Below are 27,766 nucleotides of genomic sequence, written 5' to 3'. Positions count from 1 at the left end.
CAGGGAACTAAAATCTAAGATCCCACAAGCCATGCAGCGCGGCCAAAAAAAAAAAAAATAGTGACAAGTGAAAGAAGCCAATCTGAAAAGGTGACTTACTATATGATTCCAACTAAATGATGTTCTGGAAAAGGCAAAACCATGGAGACAGTAAAGAGATTAGTGGTTGTGGGGAGGGGTGGGTAGGGAGACGGGTGAATAGGCAGAGCACAGAGGATTTTTTAGGGCAGTGAAACTATTCTACAGGACACTGTTGTAGTGGATACATGTCATTATTCACCTGTCAAAACCCACAGAATGTAGAACACCAAGAGTGAATCCTAATGTTAACTATGGACTTTCAGTGATAATAACGTATCAATGTAGATTCATCAATTATAACAAATTTATCTGGTGGGGATACTGATGGTGGGAGAAGCTTGTGTGTATGTGGGCACAAGGGGTATAGGGGATATCTCTCTAAGTTCTGCTCAGTTTTGCTGTGACTCTAAAACTACTCTAAATAATGGAGTCTATCAGGAAAAAAAAAGTGATAACACCCAAGCTGGTAAGGATCAGAGAAACTGCATCACCACTGCTGGTGGGAATGTAAAATGGTATAGGCACAATGCAAATCAGTAGCAGTTTCTTAAAAAACTAAACATGCAACTACCATATGACCCAGCAATGCTCTCCTGGGCATGTATCCCAGAAAAATGCAGAGTTATATCTATATGAAAACCAGTACATGAATATTTAGAGCAGCTTTATTTGCAATAACCAAAATCTGGAAACAACCCAAATGTCCTGCAACAAGTGGATGATTAAACAAACTGTGGTGCATCCATGGCATGAAATTCTATTCAGCCATCAGAAAGGAACAAATTATTGTACACACAACAACCTGGATGAATTACAGAGAATTATGCCGAGTTAAAAAAAAAAAATCAATCCCCAAAATTTCTATACTGCATGGTTCCATTAATATAACATTTTTAAATGACAAAACTATAAAAATAGAGAACAGATTAATGATTGCCAAGGGTTTTTTGTTTTTCCCCCCCCCCGCCCCACTCGCTTGGCATGCGGGATCTTAGTTCCCCAACCAGGGATCCAACCTGTGCCCCCTGCAGTGGAAGCTTGGTGTCTTAACCACTGGACAGCCAGGGAAGTCCCAGATTGCCATGGTTTAAACAGGAGGTGGGAACGAGACAGAAAGGGACTTGGTTATATGAAGGCAATTTGATGGATTTTTGTGGTAATGAAACTGTTCTGTAGTTTGTATCAATATCAACATCCTGGTTGTGATACTGCACTAAAGTTTTGCGAGTTGTCACCGTAGAGGGAAACTAAGTGAAGGGTACACAGGGATCTCTGTATTATTTCTAACAACTGCATGTAAATCTACAATGATCTCAAAATAAAACTTGAATTTTAAAAGTTCAATGAAGTCATGTACCTGTCATACAAGGAGGACAGTACTTATTGCCGATGATAAAATTTAAGCTTTCAAGCAAAAATTAGCATTTTGGAAACTTTGTTTCTGACACCATGAGCATCAACTTCCAAGACTTAAAAGACTTTTTTAATGAGACGAGTGGTGACATTAATGTTATGTTTTGATACTGTGTGATGAAATGTACCAAAAGTTGTAAGAGCTACATAAGTCAGTGAACCAATATTTTCTAAATAATCAATGCACGATATGACAAAATCATGCATCGATGAAAATCCATTCAAAATATGAGATAGACCAATAGATTTACTGGATGGAGTACCAAAATTCATTGATATGTTTTCAGATTCCAATTGTATCTAACATTTAAGAAATTACCATTTGTCCACTTTTAACAAAGGATATTCAAAACGAATATCCGTAATGACTTGGAAAGCTATTCAAATATGCCTCCTTTTTCCAACTACATATCTGTGTAAGTTTAGATCTTCTTTATATTCTTCTACAAAAATAATATATTGCAACAGACTGAATGCAGACACTTATGTAAGAATTCAGCTGTTTTCTATTAAGCCAGATATTAGAGATTTGCAAAAAATGTAACACAACACACACTCTTCTTGCTAAATTTTCTTTTGTTTTGGAAAATACCGTTATTTTTCAAGAAAATAGTATTTATGTTAACACGTATGGGCTTGTTATTTTTCAAGGATTAACAAAGACATAGTTTTCAATTTTCCTCATTTGAATGTCTAGTATGGTAAGAACTGATAAATGGAATATTCATATGCAAAAGCTCTTTGGGGCCCTCAATAATTTCTAAAAGTATAAAGGCTCCTGAAACCCAAAACTCTGAGAACTGTTCTAGGAGTTTAAGGTGTTCTTATTGATTGTAGTTGTATGTTCAAACAGATTCTAAACCAGACTCACATACTGTGGGGCTTAATTCAGAAAACAACAGAGGGAATTCCCTGGTGGTCCAGTGGTTAGGACTCTGCGCTCTCACTGCTGAGGTCCTGGTTTTGATTCCTGGTCGGGAAACTAAAATCCCACAAGCCACAAACATGGTCAGTAATAATAATAATAATAAAGGAAACAAGAGAGTGGCCAGTTTTAGAGCTGTGGGGGGCACATGTCCCCAGGGAGAAAGGAGCTGCCTTCTGTCCCTCCCTACATCGGGACAGGACAGCATGGAATGCTGAGATTCCACATGGAAGATCATTCCCATTGGGTGTTTCCAGTGGGTTTCTAGGGAATCACCTGTGAGGCCAACACACTTGGCCCTCAAAGAGAAGGCAGTCATTTAGAAAGCTACCCCCAGTTCTTGCTCTCCGTCTTATAGACAATATTATGCTTCCAGAACAGCCTGAATTTCTTCTCCACCTTTATCTATTTTTATTTTTTATTTTCTTACTCCCCTCCTTTAAAAACAAAAACACAAGCAACATTTCACCAATTAGACCTTTACCAAAATAATGATTTGTAGTATATCCAGCTATGTACAGAGAAGATCCGTCTGTAGCAGGTGAAGTTGTTGTAATACATTGTAGGTGAAACCATCATGAAGAATTTTTCATTTCATTTGTTGGCTGTATTGCTGAGTTAATCTTCAAAGTGCATGTTGCTAAAAGAGGGAAGAACAATCGATCACTTAATTTCTAAATTTAAAAACTCTCATTGAAATGAATCCAATGAAACAGTCTAATGTTTAAATGAAGTACCATGAGCAGTCTCCTGGCATCCCTCCCAACTGGCAAGGGGACCCCAGGCTCGTCTCCAGGAACATGCTCTGGCCTATCCCACTTTATTCAGATGCTAAAACATCAGGGTGAGCACACACTTCAGTCTCAGGAAAAAGGTCATTCTGATTTAAGATTTAAACTAGAGCTGGAGTTTCTGCTATCAGTAAATTAACTGTAGAAATGCCTAGACTAAGGAAAATGTAAGTTGACTCCTTGCTCTTGGGCATGTTTAAATGACCCAGAGGCAAAACAGTTCTGTTTTTATAATATGGTGGCTGTGTGTGTGTTTCCACTTAATGGCCCTACCATGTCCCTGATACTCTAATAGTTCTTTCCTTGATTGAATTAACTTCCTTCTTTCTCTTCTCTTTGTTTTATCATTTTCTTTAATTCCAATTTTAGGTCGACAAATCGGCCTTTATAATAGCACTTACATCTACCAGTTTCCAGAGGAATATCCTGGCAGTCCCATCCACCAGCTAACTGGTCCTCTCCTCCCTAACCACTCCCCCACCATTCCTACTCCAGCCCCCGAGTACATCGCTACTAGCCCAGAGGATCATGCCGGTGGGCACAGCTTCCACCAGGTTGACCTACTGGGTCATTGACTGATCTGTCCCTTTTATTTTGAGCCATAGAGTAAGCTAGAAATACCTGTTTTAAAAAACAAACAACAACAACAACAACAACAAAATATATATATATATATATTTTTTTTTTTTTTTTTTTTTTTCGGTACGCAGGCCTCTCACTGCTGTGGCCTCTCCCGCTGTGGAGCACAGGCTCCGGACGCGCAGGCTCAGCGGCCATGGCTCACGGGCCCAGCCGCTCCGCGGCATGTGGGATCCTCCCGGACCGGGGCACGAACCCGTGTTCCCTGCATCGGCAGGCGGACTCTCAACCACTGCGTCACCAGGGAAGCCCAAACCTATATATATTTTAAGTAGTTTTCTAATAAGCTTGTGAAGTAATTGATCCACTGCCTATGACCAGCTTTAAACATCTTCCTGAGGTTGAGGAAACATGACAGCAGTGTATGAGAATAAAACTATTTGCTTTCTGTTCATTATCATTGTTCATCTTTTGAATAACTTCACAAATGTATTGTCTTCAACAAACAAGTGTCTTTAAACAAATAAGTTTGTCTACTAAAAGAAATCGAAAATTTAAAATACAGCATGTCAGGCTTCCCTGGTGGCGCAGTGGTTGAGAGTCCGCCTGCCAATGCAGGGGACACGGGTTCGTGTCCCGGTCCAGGAAGATCCCACATGCCGCGGAGCGGCTTGGCCCGTGAGCCATGGCCGCTGAGCCTGCGCTTCCGGAGCCTGTGCTCCGCAACGGGAGAGGCCACAACAGTGAGAGGCCCGCGTACCGCAAAAAAAAATAATTAATTAATTAATTTAATTTAATACAGCATGTCTTGAATAATCATTTTTTTAAAGAAAATATCCTCACGCTTAAGGTAATTGCAGTATTTTCGGTTTCAGAGATGTGTTAATTGGGCGTGTTTTGTCTTCAGTTTTGCTAGTAATTTTCAGAGACCCTGTTTTGAATGAAATAGAACTGGAAGAATTTTTAAGTTTCACTTTTAAATGATGTTCAGATTTTATTCCATTAGAAGTGCTCTTTTATGAGTGAGAATAGGAATCTGCATATGAAACTGTGCTCTCTATGACTGGGGTATGTAGTGGGTGCTGGGGTTCTCTGTTAGTCCTGCCCTTCCAAATGAAAGCTTTCCTGCAGGACATGCCCTACCCCAAAGGGTGCTGCCTTGCTTAATTTTCTGCTCCCTCCCCGGGGACAGCCCCAATCCAATGGCTGTTTATGTGGGGAGTACAATGGCCTGGCCCCCTTGCCTCAATTCAGGGCACTCTAAGGGCCACCCCAGCTCCAGAGCTCCCTGCAGAGGATGCTGAGGCCTCAGCTGCAACCACAGCACAATCCAACCTTGCCCTCTGCCTGGTCCACCTTCCCTCACTCCATCACTGGTGTTCCCAAGAGCACGCACAGTGAACGTCCTGTGTGCAAACATCCATCTCAAATAGTCCCCAGGGTAATTTCAAGAGTGTATTGCCATTCTAGAGACCTTCTGAGACAAGACTTTAAAACTTCTCCTTGAAAATCTTGCCTTAGAGTTAGTTACCACACATGAAGCCAGAATCATTTGGAAACTTCTTTAATGCAAAAGCCCCAAATGTGCCTAGCACTCCCTTCCTACAAGCCTGAGCTCAACCTTTAGAATGATGACGCTTACAGGTCACCTCTCCCCTTAACCAGGAAGGTTGAAATGTGTAGGCAAAATCAGTTGTGCCTTTCAGGAGGGTCACAGACTCCCACCCCAGAAAATTGCACAACCACACAAAATTCTGGGTACAGTTCCAGAAGGATAATAAAATCCCCCGTAAAACCCTCCATGGATCCCAATTTAAGACCCGTTGCTTTATAGTGAACATAACAAGAACTCATAGTCTCAAAGCTGTTATCCCCAGCAGAGGGAGTAGAGAAATTTTTTTTTTAGGATATATAAAAAGTCCTAATTTGTATTTATATAATTCCATCAATAGGTTTTGAATAACCAAATATGAGAGTCAACTTACATTTTCCAGAGTCATATTTGCTGTCTTTGAACTTGTCTCTTGATGATACTTTTTCCTGGTACAGTAGACACTGACAAGGGTGATGACCAGCATCACAGCAAACACAGCAACAGTGGAAGACACGGCAATCACAATGGTGTCTCGAGTTGAGCCTCTCTTTTCACACCTTTCTCCCATGTACCACCAGTCTTCCCCTGACGGACACCTACATGTTCGGAACGTGACTCAGAGTTATGAGTTGATATTTTAATCTGAAAATCTTCACCATCGAAGGTGAGAGTCAACACTCAGGTCATTGGCAGATGGAACTATTTGTCACCCATTCTGGACTAGAAGGGCTGGTTAGACTAGCACAGGCAGGGCCAAAGGAAAGGAACAATGGAATTACTCCTAATCTGGGACTTAACACAGCAGCTCCCAGCTGGGAAAGGAAGGTAGCATAGGTACTGGAGAAAATTTAGTTCTCGGTGTCCCAGTCCCTCCACATCCCAGCTATGACCGTGGCCAAGCTCTTCTTAGAATTTAGGTATCTCCATCTAGGAAACGAGGACAGTCACAGTAACCACACCAGACCATTGTGAGGACCTAATAAGATATGTAACTCATGAGGACTGTTTCAGGCAATTAGAATAACGTGCTACCTTTGCATAAATAATTCTGTCATTCTGCTGGCAACACAAAGTCCCAAATGGAGAGCAAAAGATAAATATCTTATGAACGGTTTTGAGATGAGAATCAACTGATTTCATTCATATGAAATATCATATGAATCCTACATTGTGGGAATGAAAAAATATGTAACAAAAGAATGGGTAGATTGTATCCTTACCTGCACTCAGCTTTGCCATTATGGAGAATGCAAATGCCATCATTCTCACATTTAAAGTTTGTGCAAAGGTCATTGACGCCCAAGGTCGGGGTTGGCTCATTTTGTGTAGTATTAAGGTGGGATATGTCTAAGGAGGGTGAGAGGAGAGCATGGAGGGAAATCAGTTTGGGGTTTAACAAGCATTTGATCTTTAAGTTTCAAAATAAAATGTTCAGGCTTCAGGTTTGTGAGAAATTCAGGTACTCTTGAAGCACCATTCAGTAACGTTTATAGGCAGTGAAAAAATAAACAGGCAGGCTGAAATCTAGACACAAAGGGAAGCTGAACCAGCCTGCGGGACTACAACTGAACACATGCTTGCCTGGGCCTTGGCATGGAAACCAACAGTATTCCTGGGAAATGTAATTATTGGCTGCCATGGCTGAGAAATTTTAGAAGACAATAGATTAATGCTATTACTGACGAGATATATGTGTGTGTGCACACATCTCTATATATGTATGTATACATATCTGAAAGAGACAATAAAGCCAGATCATTTCCACTCTAATTTTATGTGTTTCTGGGATATTTTTACTTCTGGAATCCTAGAGTTAAATTCTAGGGTATAATGGCTATACTTCAGCTTATTTCTAAAGAAGTGTTCTGGACTAAAGCTTTCCACTATTGCTCCAGGCAGTGTTAATTAAGTTCTTTATCCTGGAACTGTCCCTGTTTTCATTTAAATTATTTTCATATTGTTAATGATTCATACTAAAAAAAATCTCACTCATGTCCATTCCCTCCCACGTCTCTAATATATCTAAACACGGAATCCAGAAAAACACAGTAAACAATCAACGACCACAAAAAAAAAGCAGCTTAGATAAAACTACTTTTATTGACATACCTTCCACTGTCAGGAGGATATAAACATCATCTCCTTTCATAAAATCTCTGCTTTTCAGCCTCTCATGGGTCATAAAGACACTGTATCCATAGCCCCTACCTCTTTGAAACTGAGTTCCATTAGGGAAAAAATCTTGTACTCCCACTTTGGAAGGCCTGTCCCAAAAATAGTCTCCATTACCTGAAAAAGCAATTTATATTAATGGGTTGTGTTTAGTATCATCATAGCTTCTGGTGTAGGAAAGCACAGGCAACGTGAAGCACAAATAGGACAGAGCTCAAAATAATTCAGTGATGCTATTGACCTGTAATGTGTTCCCTGCCAAGTCACTGGAGTTTGTTCATTTAGACTGTCCTAAAGAAATGAGATGACATGGCAGAGAGGAGCACATTCTGGAATATGAGTGGAGAGGTATCAAAAGCTTCCTACATGGGGGTGTCACACTTCTACTGAACGAGCAGTGTAGAAACTCCGTTGCCCATTAGAATCATTCTTTAGTGGCCTTCTGAGTTACAGGTAGTCCTTTTAGCTGAGTTAAATCAATGTGTTACTGAGAGAGTTTTTAATATTAGCACTGAACAATTCACCTCAGTAACTGAATTATTCACCGAACAGAGTAAAGTCCTTCAGGAGTAGAAGACAGTGAGAAGCACTGCTTCTGGGAAAAGGTGGTGACCCACCCAACCTTGAGCCATTTTCAATATCATTCAGGGAGAAACGTTTTGGAAAAAGGTAAAGAAATTCTGAACATCAAATCCCCACACCTCTTTGTGAATACTATTTTTTTTCCTATCAGATTATATATATATTTTTTTTCCCCCAAGTCACTCAGGTCCTTTCTTTTCATATACAGAATTCAGATTTGGCAATAATATGCACCTTGCCACAATTCCATTTTTCACTTTATTATGTTCCCAGAGGGCAAAGGATTATTACAATTAGAAATGTGATCATTGCTTTCTGGGTGCTGCTTCTCTTTCAGACTAGAAAGAGGGGGGATGGTGTCACCATTGGCAAGTCCTCCAGAATTCTTTAATAAGAAGTTGCAATCCATTCCCATACCCTTCCCAACACTACGGAGCACCTACTCGACATCTTCGTTCTGATCAAAAACCACCCCCATTACAAAAGCTGAACTGTTTTTGACAATTCAGAGGCAAGATCAGGACAGCATGGGTTAGGAGAACTCAACATCTGAGAGACTCTCCATACCAGGCCCTTCCACAAACTCCCCTACTTGATCTGTAGAGATACTTTTAACAAATGTGTGGGGTTTTTATTACTGTCCCAGTTTTACTTCTGAGGACACTGGTGTTTCAAGAGATTATCTGCTCGAGGTTACATAGCTAATGAGAAGCAAACCTTGGATTGAATCCAGGTGCGTCGGATTCTAAAACTAAAACACTCCTCGTACAACCCTGGGAATTCAGGTATTGTCATCAGTTTCCAAAAATATAGCCAACATCTTCTCAATTTGTTGGCATCTTTGCTGACATTTCTGACAGTCTCCTGCCTGGGAGACTCTGTCCACAGCTGCTGAAGCCCTTCCCCTAAATATCTTCTGATCCTTAGATTTGGGGCTCAAAATTCCCTAGCTACCTGGCTATGCAGTCTCTCCTTCCCAAATCATCCATCCCTCCTAGAGCAGTGATTGTGTATTACCAATAAAAAAGATGAGTCACAAACCGGTGGTCATAAATGGGTCTGTAGTTATACTCCGCTTGTTGGACATACGCTGCCGAATGTCAGGATTTTGATCCAAGATGGTCATCGTGACTTGTTGCCAAGGACATGGCCACTCTAATTGATCATCATTGGCTCCAGAGATCAAGTGGAAATACATTCCTACATTAGGCAAACTACTTAGATTCAAGCGAATCTGAAAGGCATAGCCTTTAGAAGAATAAAATGAAGGACTGTAGACAGATCCACTGGGGCTGCCAATGAGCTGTGTGAAATTCCTTATATGCCAGACATGATGAGGGCACTGTGTTTCTGAAAGATTGATGTCATCAATAGACAGGCCACCCCGTGAGGCACCAGCGCCTCTGACGCCTCCAAATACCACTCTAAATTTGTTGGTCACTTTCAGTGTTACGTGGTAAAGCTGCCAGCTCCCGATGGGTACATCTGCAAAAGAGACATTATTATTCCAAAGAGGACAAAGGACTATGAATCACGTGCAAATCGACATTAGAGTTCTAGCCTTCATGGACAAAGGGTCTTTCTAGACCTACTGCTTCCTGCGGGTATGAGGTATGGCTTTCTTGCGCCTCCAGCTCAGGCCCAGTTACTTCAAGGCATTTCTGTGGGGATGGCGCAGCTCTCTGGAATATCTGGATGCTTATCTAGCTGATTCTTAGATAGAGCACCCTTTCCCAGAGACAGGTGAGCAAACGATAGCATCTAACTCATGAGAACTCCATGCCCAACTTACAAGATACCTCCCATTCAGTTAGTTAAACAGACAAGCAAGCCCAATACTCTACACTTGTACCCCAGATTCCTGTGATACTCATCCGAAGCCTCCTTTAATCTATTTATACTTTGATTGGAATACTTCCTTCACATGCAAAATTTTTAGTCAACTCTTTGGCAGTATTAAGTATGAATTCACCAAACCCTAGAAAGCCCACATCTTGCAACTGACTCGATGCTACATATCTGATATTTGGTACCATCTCCTTTCTTCCCAGACTACACGTCCCCTCCACTATTACTCCTACCCCTAGCTAGCAGCACATTGTATGACATCTTGTCTTATTTTCTGATGTCACATACCCAAATAAGAAGCAGTCCATTTAAAAGTTTTCAGAAGCCTCCCAGGTAGAGAATAGCTCAGGAATTCATGTCAAACTAGTAGTTAACTCAATGCCTTCAAACTTAAATATATTGGCACTTAATGAGAAACATGTTGCTTGAAAATAAGTTAGAAAGATCCAAATTACAGAAAATGCTATTCTCCGTGGAAGGACCCCAGATTGAACAAAAACCTTTCATGAGAGCCTCCACTTCATTTTTACCAGTACTTTCAGTTTAAATTCTGGACTCCTAAGCAGGTTTCTTAAGTACATTTTGTGCTATTATCTGTCAATAATAACACCCACAGATTGCTAATGCAAGGGATTATATATGTATAATCAAACATGTGTGTAATAATCTTATTTATAATCTTTTATATATGCATTAGATACATAAAATGTACATGTATAATGTGTGTATATATGTATATGTATATACATATACATATAGGAAAACATCATCTATGTTTCAGATTGCTTTTCACTGTTAAACAGGGGGAAAATGGCATGACATATGACATAATGTGGATCAGTTTTTATAATAGGTTTTAGTCAATTCATTCAAACCAGGAGGTCACTGTGTGGAGCAGACAGTAATACAGCCGCCAGGCCACAGCCCTTCCCTTCCTCAGCGGACCTTCTGAACCATCTGCTTTAATATGTGGTCAATGTGACCCACCTCCCGGACACATGATTAGAAGGAAGGGTGGCCGCCTAATCAGTGTTGCCCTCTCTCCACTCAGAATTGCTCTAGAAGATGCATTTAACTCAAGTCATAACAATTAGAATCCTTTGCTGGAATTTATTTTTCTAGGCTAGAAATTAGAGGAAGAGACCCTTCTCTAGTCTGATGGTACATTTGGTAAAATGTAAGCTGGGAAGTGAAACGGCCAAAGCACCAGTTTTACAGACAAAGCCCATCTGAGATAACAGGAAAGGTCCCCAACCATGTTCAGGGACAGGTCCCATCCTGCCTGAGGCCAGCTCCTCTCTTCTCCATTCTACAATATAGTTATGTTGAGCCAGTAACTCTTCACATTTTGCCTAAGCTAGTTTCCATTATATTTTTATTAGTTGCCAAGAACGGCTTCCCCAGCGCCAGAGACTGATCTACAGTTTCTTAAGTGTCACATATTCTGTAGCACAGAAAGGACTCTCATTTTAGCTTCCCAACCACTGCATAAAACAAGTAGGATCAAGTTCTACATTGAAAAGTACTAAGTCCAAAAAAAAAGTACTAAGTCCATAGCCCCTACCCTGTTGTAAGTGGTTTTGCATTAAGTAAAGGGTTAAGACTGACTCACTCTGAACCCAAGAATAAGAATGGTGATAGTGTACCTTTTATTTCTTCCACAAGGGTCAGAGTCCTGTTCACACTGGCTGCAGAATATTCCCTGACATAGATGTTCAGTTGGTCATATTCACTTCCACTGTTATATAAAAAAAATTGCAAGCACTGAAATCCTCGTTTAGGGTATAGTATTCTACTTCCCAGCATTGCTGTGGCCCCCTCATTTACAGAGCTCCTGTTGAAATGCATGAAGAAACCAGAACCTGTTAAAGAGGACAAAATGCAGAACTGAGAAAACAGATACCGGATACAGGAATGCGTGTCTCGCGGGCACTCTATTTCCACCTAGTTCCCACTTTTTTCAGGGCACTGTTTTGAGCATTTAAATGCAGTTCTTGGAGCAGGCAGTCTATGAAGAAAAGCAACATTAGATCACTTTTTTCTTACTACACATGTTAGTTTTCAAAAATGGGAAAAAGTGTTACCTGTTTGGTTTAGCCTCTCTCTCTCCCTCTTTCTCTCTCTCTCTCCACCTGCCCCTTCCCTTCCTCCCTCCTACTGATCTATGTAGAACCACTATCCACTATTCAAATCTACATTTAAAAAATATTTTTTAATTGAAATATGTTTGACATGTACCATTGTGTAAATTTAAGGTACACAACATGTTCATTTGACACATTAATATATTGGCATCTGATTGTCATTGTAGCAATAATTAGCACTCCTATCACAATACATAATATCATTTCTTTTTGGTGGTGGGAATAATTAAGTCTAGTCTCAGCAAGTTTGACGATTATAATACAATATTGTTGCCTATTTTCACTATGCTGGGCATTAGATCTCTAGGGGTTTTTACTACTTGTTACAAGTTTGTACCTTTAAACAACATCTGTCATGTCCCCACCAATCCCCCAAAAAAGAAAAAGGAAAAGCCCCTCCATGCTCTTAGAGATCTCTACCCCTTCCCAGGTCATCTGAGCTGTCAAGCAATGGCCCTGGGTTCTGAAGGCTAGTTTTACATATTTGCTGCCAGAAATGAGAAAATAAATAAAAATGTGGTGCTTGTAGCCAAATAAATGACTATTTGATTCAAAACAAAATTTCAATGGAAAAGAATACTCATCTGAGTAAAATTAAATAAATTGTACTTTCTACCTTCATTTAAAGTATTTTTGTAACAGAAACGTGTAATCACAACCAGCTGAAATTCTGAAACTGATTAATTCACAGCCTGGTGCTGTTCACTGAAGTTCTCTTGGATTCTTCAGGCTTCAAGAAAACAACCCCACTGCTCCAGAGAAAAGAGTCCTTTTGGGGAGGGGCAGCCCCTCTTGCTGTGGGCACATACTATGGGTAGAGGCTTCACAGAGCCCAGCGCTGACTCATGGGGAAAAAAAGCAAACTCGGACAGTAAAAAGCAAAGAAATTAACCACATCCTTATAAGGCACAGAACCAATTCCTGAGCAGCACAGGTGGGCTATCATTAATAATTCTAATAAAAATAAGAACTCAAATCCCAGTATTTCACAGCAAAGAAAGAGGCTAGAACCACTGAGAGTAAAATCTGGAAGTATCTCACTCCTGTTACCTTTGCACCGGCCCATGTTGGAGTGATCACTCTCTGGCCCCTCGGGAACCTGGGAGACCCGTTGCCAGTCAGCACTATCTTCTGAACTTTGAATCATACCACACACATTTTCCAGTTCAAAATCGCACGACTCCATAAAGCTCAAGGAAGAGGCTACCAAAGCAAAAAGACAATTATTGATGCTCATATATAACATGATAATCTAAGTAGTAAAAACTGAGATTATCCTGAAGCACTAGGAATTCTAGGATGACGTTAAAGGGGACTCGTCACTGATTCTGAGTGATGGTGGCTTCAAGATCTCTTGATATCTGCAAAACCAAAACAATCGACCAACTGTGTAGTTCTGTATAAGCTGCCTGCCCCAAGTCTTGTTTATCAGGTTAACTAATTATAGAAACCTGAGTCTACACTCCCCTAGTTATTCCGAGTAATAAACCACAACCCGGATTATTTGATCCCATTTATATTATGACTGTACACCTCATTTGGGCTGAAAAGAGTTTTCAATATCAAGTTGGTCCACATTTGCATTAGTAACAGCTTCAAAAACTTGAGTGGGGCATGCTCATGCTGCTATAGGACTCTGTTTGTTTTTATATCTAAAGCCCAGAGCTTGTGAGAAGAAAAATGCTGTTTCCATGTTGTAGTCTGGTATCTGGGGGCTATTCTGTTTTGTTTTGTTTTCTTTCTTTCAGAATATCAAACTTCAACTATCAAACTATTATTATCAAACAATTATCTAACTATAATTTCAGAAAACCCATCAATGCTTGGCAAAATGGCACAGAAAAGAATGTTTTCCTACAGAGCAGAGAGGAGGAGAAGTCATTTCAAAGAACCTGTCACATACAGCAGTTATACAGTTGATTCAGCTTTAAGATATCAGAGTCACTGAAATCCATTCGTTGGCCGATCACATCCATGAAGTCTGGGATTCTTGTCACAATTGTTGGTTCTGATCCATTCTGGAATGCAGTTTTACTATAGTGCATCACTGAGCTGTAATCATAGGGAACATTCAGGGAGTCTGTTTGTCGGTCATCATAGGATTCAAAATTGTTCTTTTTGCCTAAATGATAGATAAAAATCTTTAATTACTTGATGTTCACAAAATTTAGTTTATCTTACTCCAAAGACTGTTAACTTAGAAATAAAGACTATAATAAACAGTGCAACCTTGGCTACAACTGACACTCTATGGTATTTCAAGAGTGTTTCATATATTCCTATCTTAGAATAGACTATTCAAACTTAGAATCGTGATACCAGCTGTCATGCTGAACTTATCTAAGGTTTCATTTCAGCTCAAAGTTGGACTTTAGCATTTGGCCTAAGGTTCTAAGAACTGCTAATGGAAAGAAGGATTCTAAAAAGTGTTGTTGAAACACTCAGGGTCATTGGCAATGAGGAGAGGTAGAGTATCCTCAGTGGATGGAGATGAAAATAAGAGGACTTTGGGAGGTGTGGTGGGGTAGGACCTGGGAATGATAATGTGGTCATTGAAAGGATTGACATCGTCAGTGATTTCTTAGTTATCTTAGTTATTCTTAGTTTCTGGAACACGTGTAGATGTATGTAAATAAATACATTTAGAGAAGATTCCTGACCGCTTAGCATCATACCAATGGGCCACTGACTGCAATGTGAAATCGAATGATTTTGCAGACACAACAAGGTAGATTTGATCAACAAAGCATAAAGATGAGTTATCAAGTCGAGGCAGAAGTTTCTAACAGAAATAAGACATTGGAAATCTTAAAGAGTGAGGCCATAGATTAAAGCTCAACACTTCTCTTGTTCTAGAAATCTTTCAGTTGGCTTCAGTGCCTTCCCCCAGACTCTGGGTAGGGGTGAGGCCAGGGGCAGGTAATGTGATGTTAGAATTGTGATGTCAGGGGCCCTCACTGCAGAGCAGCCCTCACTGGCCTCACTTGATAGCGATGCCATCCTTCCCCTCCCCCTCCCCCCCACACCCCCGCCATACCCTATGGAGGCAGGACGGACGGGGAAACTAAGTGTCACTGCGGAAAATGTGAGTTCTAGTCGGACAGGGTTATTAAAACCTTTCTGACTTTGAGCACAAAGTCACGAAAAGTTCAGGCGGTTGGCAGTGTTTCCCAACATGGGCTCCAAAGAACAATAAATCCGGGAGATCAGCTCGGTGCTTTGTGACCACCTAGAGGGGTGGGACAGGGAGGGAGGGAGGGAAACGCAGGAGGGAGGAGATATGGGGATATATGTATAGCTGATTCACTTTGTTATACAGCAGAAACTAACACACCATTGTAAAGCAATTATACTCCAATAAAGATGTTAAAAAAATAAAAAAAAATTTTTAAGAAAAGAACAATAAATCCAAATGCTCCACAAAAAGAAAAAAAAAAAAAAGCATGATCAAGTCATTTTGGGAAATGCTCCTCTTGGAGATTTACAATTCGTGTTAGTCTAGCAAAGACACTGAACAGTACAGCAGTGTAAATAACTCTAAGTTTAATTTCTTTTAACCTAGGATTTCCCAAATTAATTTTGGGAAATCAGATTCCTTTCCTCACAACCCCCCTGAACAAATTGTGCAATGGCACTACATAAAATAATCTTCGGGAAACACTGGTTTCTAAGATCACATCCAGCTCAAACTGGGGTTCTGGAATACTGTTCCCCAAAAACCTTCAGGCACTTCAACTCCTATTGAATTAGAGCCAAATCAAGTAAGATCAAAACATCAGAGTTTTCCCATTATTGATAGACAGCACCAATGGCAGAAGAGGGCACATGTTTAGAAATTCAGTATTTAACTTAAAAAACAATGTAAGAAAACAAGATAAATGTACCTGAAATAATTCTGTCCCAAATTATGCTGACATAGTCATCCCGATCAGACCGAGACTGTTCATGCCAGAATCCCAGTGCGTGGAGAAACTCATGTTGCACTGTTGCTATTCTGTCACAGCCCTTTCCGATGGAGAGTTCTTGCTTCCCAACGCGCCTATTTCCCACTGAAGACCAGCAGCTTACAGGAGGGTTTACAGAAGGGGGAGAGGGTTTTATATTGATGCAGGTGGAGGTCCTAAGGCAAAATCCCTAATGCCTAATGCACTTAGGTACCCACCTAGATCCTTCACTTATGTTTGGACACCATGTATTTCTCTCAAAACCCCAGTACGGTATGAAAAGCCTTCCAGACCAGATGACCTTTGGGAAACTTGGGCTGTGACACCAAATGTTTAAAAAGGACTGAGTCATCCTCCAGGCAGCCAAGTCCTGATCTTTTCTGGCAATTTCAAAATTTTTCAGATGGTCCTTGAATAAGGGTTTTATAGATATAGCAACCATTCAGAACTGCTGACCTTGAGTCAAATAACTATCACCTTCTTAACTGAAGTAGTAAGAGTTCTTAGGTTAAAATAAATTTAAATATACATGTGTACATGCATACAGATGGGTTTTACTTGAAGGCAGAAATAAGGAGTATAGAAACGACAAACAGGTTGAAGTTCACAGAGTCATAGGGTGGATGGCATGCGATCCCACCTTCCTTGTCTTAACGTTGGCAGTCTGGTTGCATGTATGAAAATATTCTTTTATGGCTAAAGAAAACAGATCCAGCAAACAGCAATGGAAGCCCCCGACCCCCCCCCCCCAAGGTTAGGGTCAAGGGCAACTGCTGTGATGTAATGCCCCAGCCACAACAGTTCTCATCAGAGCACTTAGAAGACCAACTCTTCAACTTACCCACTGCCCTTGAACACTGATATATAGTTGGGTTCTCCAGACCAAGGCTTGAAGTCAATGCATGTTTTTAGGCGATAGCGTTCAAATGCATTGAGGATAACTCCCCTGGCATTCATTTCTGAAGGAAGAAAACAAACAAAAATAAACTTATTAAAATTACCACCATTGAACAGTTCACCATGGAAACAGGCCATGCAATATATTGTTTATCGTGAGTTAGCCCCTCCATGAATATTTAGTGTTTTATTTTTTAAAAACTTAGTATACAGCACCAATCAAGTATCACATGCAATTAATTGGTTGTTCTTCAGGTAGCTTTTTTTCACCCCATATATATTTCCCTGGAGTCATTAGAGGTGCAAATAGCAAAAAGGGCATTTCCTTACCTCAGAGAACATATACATTGGTTCGCAGGTAACCAAAATGAACAATCACTGTCACATGCTTCATCTAAGAAGCTATAATATGTATTTAAAGCCTCACAGCAGAGTTTTTAATCTGAGGACCTTGAGATGAGAGGGACCATGAATATGTTGAAATAGTAGACAAAGAATTACGTCTATATCTCTATATATCTATCTCTGCAAAGTGCATTTTCTGGGGAGAGCATTCATAAGATTCGCAAGTGAGTTCCGGGTCCAAAACACAAATAAGAACCATTGCTTTCAAGTTGAGTGATGCTAACAGGTTAGATAGAATGGAGCTCAAAGACGGCAGAGGTGTGAAAGCAGCAAAGACGTTCAGGAAAAGAAGCTCAGAGGGCAACCCGGAGGAAGGAGCTATATCAGGTGCATATGGAGAGACAGTCACAGCTGGGGTCAAGTACGGTGAAGTGAAGGATGGTGTCTGCCGGGAGGTGGGAGACAGTATGGCAGAGAAGATGGTGTGTGGACTTTGGAACAAGACACAGCTAAGTTCTCCCCTATCCTCACCACTTATTATTTATTTATTTATTTATTTTGCGGTACGCGGGCCTCTCCCTGCTGTGGCCTCTCCCGTTGCGGAGCACAGGCTCGAGACGCGCGGGCTCAGCGGCCATGGCTCACGGGCCCAGCCGCTCCGCGGCATGTGGGATCTTCCCAGACCGGGGCATGAACCCGCGTCCCCTGCATCGACAGGCAGACTCTCAACCACTGCACCACCAGGGAAGCCCCACCACTTATTTTTGATACATAATCTTTGCCAATTTAATTTACCCTTAGAGCTTTGGTATTATCATCAGATCAGCTAAGTGGGGAATTAAAATCAACTTCACAGGGATATTGTGAGGATAGCAGAGAAAGTAGAGGTGAAGTTCCAAGTACAGTAGTCTCCCTTTATCTGTAGTTTTGCTTTCTGCAGTTTCAGTTACCTGCAGTTAACCGAGATCCAAAAATATTAAATGGAAAACTCCAGAAATAAGCAATTCATAATTTTTAAGTTGCACGCCACTCTGAGAGCTTGATGAAACCTTGTGCCATGCCGCTCCATCCCACCAGGGACTCCCCAACCCTGGACATCCATTATCTGCTCCCAACACCCAATCATCAACATCACCATAGGTCAGTGACCCAGCATCACCCGAAGCAGATGATCCTCCTTCTGATGTGGCATCAGAAGGTCAATAGTAGCCTAACGTTACATCACAACGCCTACGTCATTCACCTCATTTCATCTCAGGATGCAGGCATTTTATCATCTCACATCATCACAAGGGTTAGTACAGTACAATAAAATATTTTGAGAGAGAGAGAGACCACATTCACTTAACTTTTATTACAGTGTATTATAATTGTTCTCTTTTCTTATTAGTTACTATCTCTTCCTGTGCCTAATTTATCAATTAAACTTTATCATAGGTATGTAGTATAGGAAAAAACATGCTATATATAGGATTTGGTACTACCCACAGCTTCAGGCATCCACTGGGGGTCTCGGAACATATGCCCCAAGCATAAGGGGGCACTACTGTAAAGTGAGCATTTATCCAATGTTTATTTCCTTCCTACCTTCTTACATGTCCATTGCACAAACATTTAAAGACATTATTCAGAAAGCCTCTGTCTAGGTGAAAGTAAAGAACAAGATGCATGTGGGACCTAAAATCCATGAATCTATAACAGGCACTCAGAATTCAACCTTTTACAACATCACACAAATAATACATGTTCATTGTAAGTTAGAAAATATAAACAAAAAGAAAGAAATTATAAAATCTTACCCAGAAATAATCAACCACATTTATCATACTTTTTTCTTATGAATACGTACATACATAATATACATATTTTTATAAAAAATAAAGTCACAGCCTACATAATATATTATAAACTATTTTTTCACTAAATAATATATCTTAAAATCTTCCTTCATCAGTAAGTATTGTTTTTTTGGGTTTTTTTTTTTTTTTTTTTTTTTTTTTTGCGGTATGCGGGCCTCTCACTGTTGTGGCCTCTCCCATTGCGGAGCACAGGCTCCGGACGCGCAGGCTCAGCGGCCATGGCTCACGGGCCCAGCCGCTCCGCGGCATGTGGGATCTTCCCGGACCGGGGCATGAACCCGTGTCCCCTGCATCGGCAGGCGGACTCTCAACCACTGCGCCACCAGGGAAGCCCAGTAAGTATTGTTTTTACCATTTTAATGGCCACATTATATGACAGTAAGATACATAACTAACTTCCTATTGACAAATATTTAAATTGTTTCCAAATTTTCTGTATTGTAAGTATCACATTTGGGTCACTATTTCAGATCTAACACTTCCTTAAAATAAGGCATGATGATACCAACCACCACATGACTGTTTTTGAACTGAACGTAAAAGGAGCTTGCTTGCCTTCGATTTTTATAAAGCTTAATAAGGATAGTTTCTATCCTGCGTTGAATTGTTTGGAGACTCAAATAAGGGAATAAATGTGAAAGTTTTGTAAAAAGTATAGCTTTCTACCAAGATAAGATCCTTATTTACCCTGTGCCTTTATTTACCAAGGGCTTTAATTCACTTTGCATCACAGATGCAGAAGAGCTCCACCAGGGATCCTGTTACCTAAATCCCCAGGCTCCGAAGGACAAGGCAGGTCCCAGACAAGCCTAGGAGTTAAGCAAGCAGCTGTTTAGAATTATCTTCCCCTTGTTAGCCCCTTCCTGCTCCTAGCACCTTGGTCTTCATTTCTATTCCCACCCTTTACCCCTTTCCTCCTCTCCCTACTTCCCCTTACCACTCACTTCAAATCTGGCACTCAGGCAAGCAACTGTAACTCACTCACAGGAAGCTATACACCGTTGCTTCAAGTTCTACCCCTTTCAAGTGAGTTGCATCTTAACAGCCAGATAATACCTGAGGCTTAAGCTAAAAGACTAAAGCCCTACTGGCAGCATTTCATATGGAAAATAGTTTGGAGTTTTCTCAAAAGACTAAAAATAGAACTACCATATGACCCAGCAATTCCATTCCTAAGTATATATCCAAAAAAAACAAAAACACTAATTTGAAAAGATGCATGCACCCCAAATGTTCATAGCAGTACTACTGACAATTGCCAAGATATGGAAGCAACCTAAGTGTCCATCAACAGATGAATGGATAAAGAAGATGTGGTATATGTATATACACAATGGAGTACCACTCAGCCATAAAAAAGAATGAAATTTTGCCTTTTGTAGCAACATGGATGGACTTGGAGGGGATTATGCTAAGTGAAATAAGTCAAAGACAAATACTGTATGATATTACTTATATGTGGAGTCTAAAAAGTAGGAGAAACTAGTGAATATAACAAAAAAAAACCAGACTTACAGATATAGAGAACAAATTAGTGGTTACCAGTGGGGAGAGGGAAGGGGGGAGGGGCAAGATGGGGTAGGGGACTAAGAGGTACAAACTATTAGGTATAAAATAAGCTACAAGGATCTATGGTACAACATGGGGAATATAGCCAATATTTTATAATAAGCATAAATGTAGTATAACCTGTAAAAATTGTGACTCACTATATTGTATACCTGTAACATATAATATTGTACATCAACTATATTTCAATTTTAAAAAAGCAAAAAATTTTAAAAAAAGAAACAGGTACATAAAGCTCATAAGGTTAGGATAACTTTGGTTAAAATACATGGCAAAAATAGCCTAAGAGATACAGTCAAATTAAAGCTCACTGATCTTTCACGGAACACAGGAGAATAACGTTTTTAAGCTATACATACATACATATATATGTGTATATATGTATGTATATGTATTATACACATACATATATATGATTTTGAAACAAAAGTATTTTAAAATTTTTAATCAAAAGATTAAAATCAAAAATAAATATTTAAATAAGGAGAGGTTGGTAAAAGGGTACAAACTTTCAACTGTAAAATAAATAAGATCTGAGAATCTAATGTAAAACATGGTGACTATAGTTGATAGTACTGTATTGCATAATGGAAATTTGCTAAGAGAGTAGAACATAAATGTTCTCACACACAAAAAAAGGAGAAATACGTGAGGTGATGGATGTGTTAGTTAACTCGATGTGGGAATCCTTTCACAATGTATACATATGTCCAATCACCACAGTTACAATTTAAGTATCTTATAATTTTATGTCAATTATACCTCAATAAAGCCGAAATTTTTTTTATTTTAATAAAATGTTTCAGATTTTCCCCAGTTCCAAAAGCCAATGAACATCATTCTCTCCTGATGTTACACAAGCTCTTTATAGCTTCTAATCCTATTAATTACTGTTGCTTTGGCTTTTACTACTGTACTCTTGGTTTTTCATCTGTTTAATGGCCATTCTTCCCTTCTCAAAAATCTCTATCAGGGCTTCCCTGGTGGCTCAGTGGTTGAGAGTCCGCCTGCCGATGCAGGGGACGCGGGTTCGTGCCCCGGTCCGGGAAGATCCCACATGCCGCGGGGCAGCTGGGCCCGTGAGACATGGCCGCTGAGCCTGCGCGTCCGGGGCCTGTGCTCCGCAACAGGAGAGGCCACAACAGTGAGAGGCCCGCGTACCGCAAAAAAAAAAAAAAAAAAAAAAAAAATCTCTATCAGATCTCCCATCTATATCAATGCCAAAAAGTTGCTCTCCCAGGCTGAATTCCATTCTGTGCCATCTTCTTACACAATACAATCTTCCTGGGTCATCCAATAAGATCCATTATCTATGAAGTACTCATTATATGCAAGGCACTATGTGAGAATCTCATCCATATCCATAGCTTCAACCATCTCCTATACCCTTAATAACTCCCTGTTAGATTTCTCTATCTTGAATGACCAGATCAGACACCAAGCCATTATATGATATCTCCACCACAGTGAGCCTGATGCATTTCAAATTCTACACGCCAAAAACCAATTTCCACCACATTTCTCTATCCTACCCTCTCCAAGACATATTCCCTATTCTTGTTAAAGGTGTTACCATCCACCCAGGTGTCTAAGACATAATCTTGGACACTAGCACTTCTTTCCCTAGACTCACCTTCTTGATCTCTTGGAGCTAATCACCAAATCTAATTGTCTCCTAAGCCTCTCTTAGAATTATCCCCTCTTGTCTATCCTCACTGAGAGAGTCTTGGTTCAGAAACACTTTAATCTTTCCCTGAATTTCTTCAAGAGTCTAACAGATCTTCTTACTCTCTTTCTGTCCCACTGATAATACATCTTCTATACTGCAACCAGAGTGATAACAATCTCACTTCTGAATTAAAACCTTTAGCCGCTTCACATTACCACTGGTATACACACCACGTTCTTTAACATGGGGAAGACTCAAGTCCTTCCCAATCTGAAGTCTGCCTACCTGTTCAACTTCATTATCTCCCCGCGCTCAACCTACTTCCCAGCAGGGGTTTTCTTCCTTTCCCCATGCCTTTGCACATAGTGATCCATCTGCCTAGAACGCGCTTCCCTTGCTGTCAGAGGCTGCACTAGCCCCCATAGTTCCTTTCTATGAGTTAGAAAGGGCCACCTCACTGTACACCAGAAACTAACACAATATTGTAAATCAAATATACTTGAAAGAAAGAAAGAAAGGGAGGGGCACCTCATCTGGGCAGATGTTGCAAGTGCTGGATTGGCAGGTGGATGAATAGTACTTCATGCAAAGAAATGAATGCTCATGATGAATATAATGCAAACTTAATTTCAGTCCCACTTGTGCCCCCTCCCCAGGCACCTATGTGTGGTGTACAACTTGCACAAGCTTCATGGCAGCCCTACTGCATAGGCTCACCTGCTCCCTAATGCATATGCCTTTATATCTAGGTTGAGTTAAACATCCTCCAGTGTGCTCCCATAACATTTTGAACATATCACTAATCATTACATTTACTGCATTCTATTATAATTAGCTTTTGGTTTATCTGAATCTCTATTGAAATGTATGATATTTAAGGAAAAATTTCCCAAATGGCAGTTCCTAAACTGATGCTGGTCAAGGATATCATTTTTACTAAATGGGGACCATGTTTAGAGCTTTCCATTACAATAAATTTCTAATACAGAATAGCTGTCCTTTCTTTTGGATTAGGTTCTTCTGACTTTTTAGTATTAAAACATTATTTATTTTATAAACAAAAAAGATGATAAAAGATGATAGTGGGTTCTTGTTGTTTAAGTTCCTCAATTGTTCAAATAAAATATTAGTAAAATAATGACAGTTCCTAAAGTTTTGTTTGGTTGGTTGTTTCATGTTTCAAACTCATATGTAAAGTCTGAACATATATGAAACCACTGATTTAAAATAAAGACTAGCTCCCTAAAATCTATGTCCCAAGCAACCAATACAGAGTAGGCTCTCCATAAATATTGGTTGAATTCATCCCTTTATTGGTCAAAACCCAGCAAATATTTCAGACAAAATCATTTAGGTTCTGTTCATTTTTCATTTTGCTTATTTTTTTTAAAGTGTACTTAGCCACACAAAACAACAAAGAAAAAAACCCTTAAAGGCCATGTGAGTCTTCCCTTGGAAATACTGTCATCATATTCTGTCAGGAACATACATTAGTTGTGGGCACTCCAAAGTGCATACTAACCCAAGCTATCGTCTAGAACATATGGAATAGTATGAGGCCATCTATAACTTTCTCCAACGATGGAATTTCTTTCTTGTACCTGTCAAAATTAAGTGGGAAAGGATTTATTGAATGTATCAGTCAAAAATTTATGAAACAATCAATAGTTAATCTAGAAAGAAAGGAAGTTTTAAGCTTTCCCAGCCAGTCTAAACAAATTGCCAGGGTGTGTGCGTGCATGTACACATGTGCGTGTACACCTACTTTTATCATATTATAACAAAGGTTTTAGGAGGAAATCACTAATTTCTGGGGTTTTTTTTTCTTTCTTTTTTTTTATTTCTGGGTTTTTTAATAAGGAGAATGATAAGCATTAATATTTCCTTTAATCCTATCATTTCACTTCAATTATTCATATTTTTACATATCCTTGTAATAGCGCAAGTTCGTGGGCCTGACGCATAGTGAGGCCAAACAATCCGAAACATCAGAGTTTGGAGCAGAGAAAGGTTTATTGCAGGGCCGTGCAAGGAGATGGGTGGCTCAGGCCCCAAAAAACCCTGAGCTCCCCAAAGTGTTTCGGCAAAGCATTTTTAAAGGCCAGGTGAGGGAGGGTGGTTACAGGGTATGTGATCAGCTTATGCACAATTCTCTGATTGGCTGATGGGAAATCACTAATTTCTATCATTAATTTTGTTGATAAAGTTGAAGCAAAATCATGTAAATAATGATTGTTGGAAAACTGGACAATAAATATGGTAGATTCATAGACTAGTTTCTTATACTAGAGATTAAAAATATACAAGAAGGAAGTGATAGCAAAACTTCAATCATCTTGATCTCATAATATCAGAAAAAAAGTCACACATGAGCTGGACCAAAGTTTTCAAACAATTTTAAAGTACTTGAAATTTTTTTTTCCTGGTCCATTCATCCTTCATCAAGTATTTTTTTTAACATCTTTATTGGAGTATAATTGCTTTAAAATAGTGTGTTAGTTTCTGCTTTAACAAAGCAGAATCAGCTATACATATAACAAAGTGAATCAGCTATGCATATACATATATCCCCATATCTCCTCCCTCTTGTGTCTCCCTCCCAACTTTTATAATAGAAAGCTAATAATGTTTCATTAATGTATTCATCCAGCCAACAAAATGAACACTGTTCAAGAGAACAGAGATCCATTGGTAACCAAACTACCAATGTCTCTACCTTCCTAGAGCTCTTTCTAGTAGAGGAGACAAACAGCATGTAAGAAAACAGTCTAAGGACTTCCCTGGTGGCACAGTGGATAAGACTGCACACTCCCAATGCAGGGGGACTGGGTTCGATCCCTGGTCAGGGAACTAGATCCCACCTGCATGCCGCAACTAAGAGTTCACATGCCACGACTAAGAGTCCACACGCTGCAACTAACAAGCTGGTGAGCCACAACTAAGGAGCTGGTGAGCCACAACTAAGAAGCCCACCTGCCGCAACTAAGACCCCATGCAACCAAATAAATAAATAAATATTTTTTTAAGTTTAAACAGGATATAATTAATAGTAGCAGAGGAAATGAAAAAGGGAGATGTGGACAAGAATAAAGGGATTAGGGGAGTGTATTAGATAAAGAGGTCAGGACAGGACGCTTTTTTGAAAGGATGACATTGAAGGTGAAATGAGAGTGATAAGAAAGAGCCCGTATTGAAAGGGGCTCTGGAAAGATCATTCCAGACAGAGGAAACAGTAGTTGCTCTGCTCTGAGGTAGGAATATGCTTGGTATATTTTGCATGTTTGAGGCCAGTGGCCTAAGGAGATGAGATCAAAGAAGAGAGGAGATGGGAGGAGAGATAGGCAGGAGTTAAATCATGCAAAGTCCTAAAGGCTGTGGGTAAATCTGGATATTATTCTAAATATGGTAGGAAGCTGTTGAGTTTCAAGCCAGGAAGTGAAATGGTGGTGTTGCTTATTTAAAAGTTCACTTTGCTGTAGGGGATAGGGGACAGGGACAGGGTGGAAAAGATTCTAGGAGGGCAACATTTGAAGCAGATAAATTAGGAGAGAAGTGGATTCTTTGAAGTATATATACTTTGGAGATAGAAATGATAGAACTTGCTGATGGAGTGGATGGTGGGGTGAGGGAAACGGAAGAAGCAAAGGTGACTCCTAGGTTTTTTACTTATTCAGTGGAGTGGGGAGAGGGAGTGGTGATTACTTTACTAAGAGGGAAAACTAGGCAGGAACAGCTTGTATGAGAAATCAGAGTTTAGTTGAGGACACATTATGTTTGAGGTATCTTGTAGACATTCCAATGGAACTGATGGATTAGTACTGGGATAGACAAGTCAGGAGCTCAGGAGAAGGAATGAACCAGAGTTATACATTGGGAGTCATCAGCACAGAGATGACAAGCCCTGGTACAGGGTAGGATCAAGGAGAGAAGAGCAGACCAAGGACTAAACCTCAGACACTGCAGCTCTGTTTCTTGAGTTGAAGTTCACAGTGGGGGTTGAGGAATGTTTAAGCTCCCTTAAACTACATGTAAGGTACCTGTGTTCACCTGTGTGCCATGATGGCTAGGTAAGAACCAGTACTCTTTTTTTTTTTTTTTGCATTACGCGGGCCTCTCCCTGTTGTGGCCTCTCCTGTTGCGGAGCACAGGCTCCGGACACGCAGGCTCAGCGGCCATGGCTCACGGGCCCAGCCACTCCGCGGCATGTGGGATCTTCCCGGACCGGGGCACGAACCTGTGTCCCCTGAATTGGCAGGCGGACTCTCAACCACTGCACCACCAGGGAAGCCCCAGAACCAGTACTCTTTATGATAGTTTGGGAAGATCTTTATGTGGCAACTCTATTCTCAGCTGTCAGAGTAGGAGTCACAAAACCTTTCTCTTATGGTAAAAACCTGATTCATTGAATTTACAAATTCAGTTTAATTTTGCTACAACTGGCTTTAATCAGTGAGGTTCTATTTAAAAATGAAAATATCATATTGTTCCCATAATGAAAATCAGTCAGATCAATAAGACCAAAGCATACCAGGTGAGTGACGGTAGTTTTAACCACACACAAATCTGAGTAATGAATGATGAAGATACTATTATATGAGTCCCTTAGAGTATAAAGTATTCATTGACTAAATGTGTCAACTATGATTCTACACCCTTAGAGATAGTTGGGCTTAACAAAGCCCATGTTGTCCCATCATTCTCAGATACTCTATTTTAGCTTGCAGTGGTTAATTGAAGGTCTTTCCTTGCATTGTTTCAACTCACCCCATCAAGTCTGATGTCTCCCTCAAAAAGATCCAGTCCCAAATCTAAGAGGGAAGGTAAAAATTTGTGTTAGCAAATTGGATTCAAACTCCCCACTTAATAAAGAATTTAAAAAAATCCACAAACCTTCATTGATATCAAATATATCCTGGTCAATTCCACCATCTACATCTTTAACAAAAAGAACAAAAACACATTGAACATTGTGTTTATGAAAGACGAAAATCTTTATCAGTTACCAATTAGAAGTAAGCAAGGTTCTTTTGCCTCAGATAAGAGAGTACCAGGTTCTGATTCAACATACATTGATTCATTGATTGATTGATCGATTGATTGAGACCTCCCATGAGCCAGGCTTGGGGCTATGGGGCTTTTGCATATATACTCTTGTTTTACCCATGTCCCTTGTATGCCAAATAACTTCAGGAATAAGAAATTGGTCATTCCATGTAATATTAAGCTTAATTTGAAAGACTAGATTAGATGACTAGATTAAATAGGAAGCAAATATTTAAATTTGGTCAAACCAGTACAATCTATCCATATATTTATATTCCTTGCTAATAGTGTACCTTGGAACTCTCAAGCAA

General features: G+C 40.0%; 1 protein-coding gene across 1 annotated transcript; it reads right to left on the bottom strand.

Moving 5' to 3' along the window:
• Positions 1-301: 301 nt before the first annotated feature.
• Positions 302-27,576, bottom strand: MEP1B (meprin A subunit beta). Its single transcript, XM_073789892.1, has 14 exons — positions 27,573-27,576; positions 27,303-27,347; positions 27,177-27,220; positions 23,935-24,013; positions 16,915-17,032; positions 16,014-16,192; positions 14,033-14,251; positions 13,180-13,332; positions 11,632-11,847; positions 9,179-9,622; positions 7,493-7,672; positions 6,604-6,730; positions 5,775-5,979; positions 302-3,059 (listed from the first exon to the last, which is right to left on the bottom strand). Exons 1-14 carry the CDS (start codon positions 27,574-27,576, stop codon positions 3,045-3,047), a joined length of 2,028 nt encoding a protein of 675 aa, XP_073645993.1. The 3' UTR covers positions 302-3,044.
• Between the last annotated feature and the right edge of the window lie 190 nt (positions 27,577-27,766).

Source organism: Tursiops truncatus, chromosome 13 (genome assembly GCF_011762595.2).
Source record: "Tursiops truncatus isolate mTurTru1 chromosome 13, mTurTru1.mat.Y, whole genome shotgun sequence".
NCBI classification, from domain to species: domain Eukaryota; kingdom Metazoa; phylum Chordata; class Mammalia; order Artiodactyla; family Delphinidae; genus Tursiops; species Tursiops truncatus.
The sequence above is the reverse complement of the archived record's forward strand: the minus strand, read 5'-3'. Positions and strand labels throughout refer to the sequence as shown.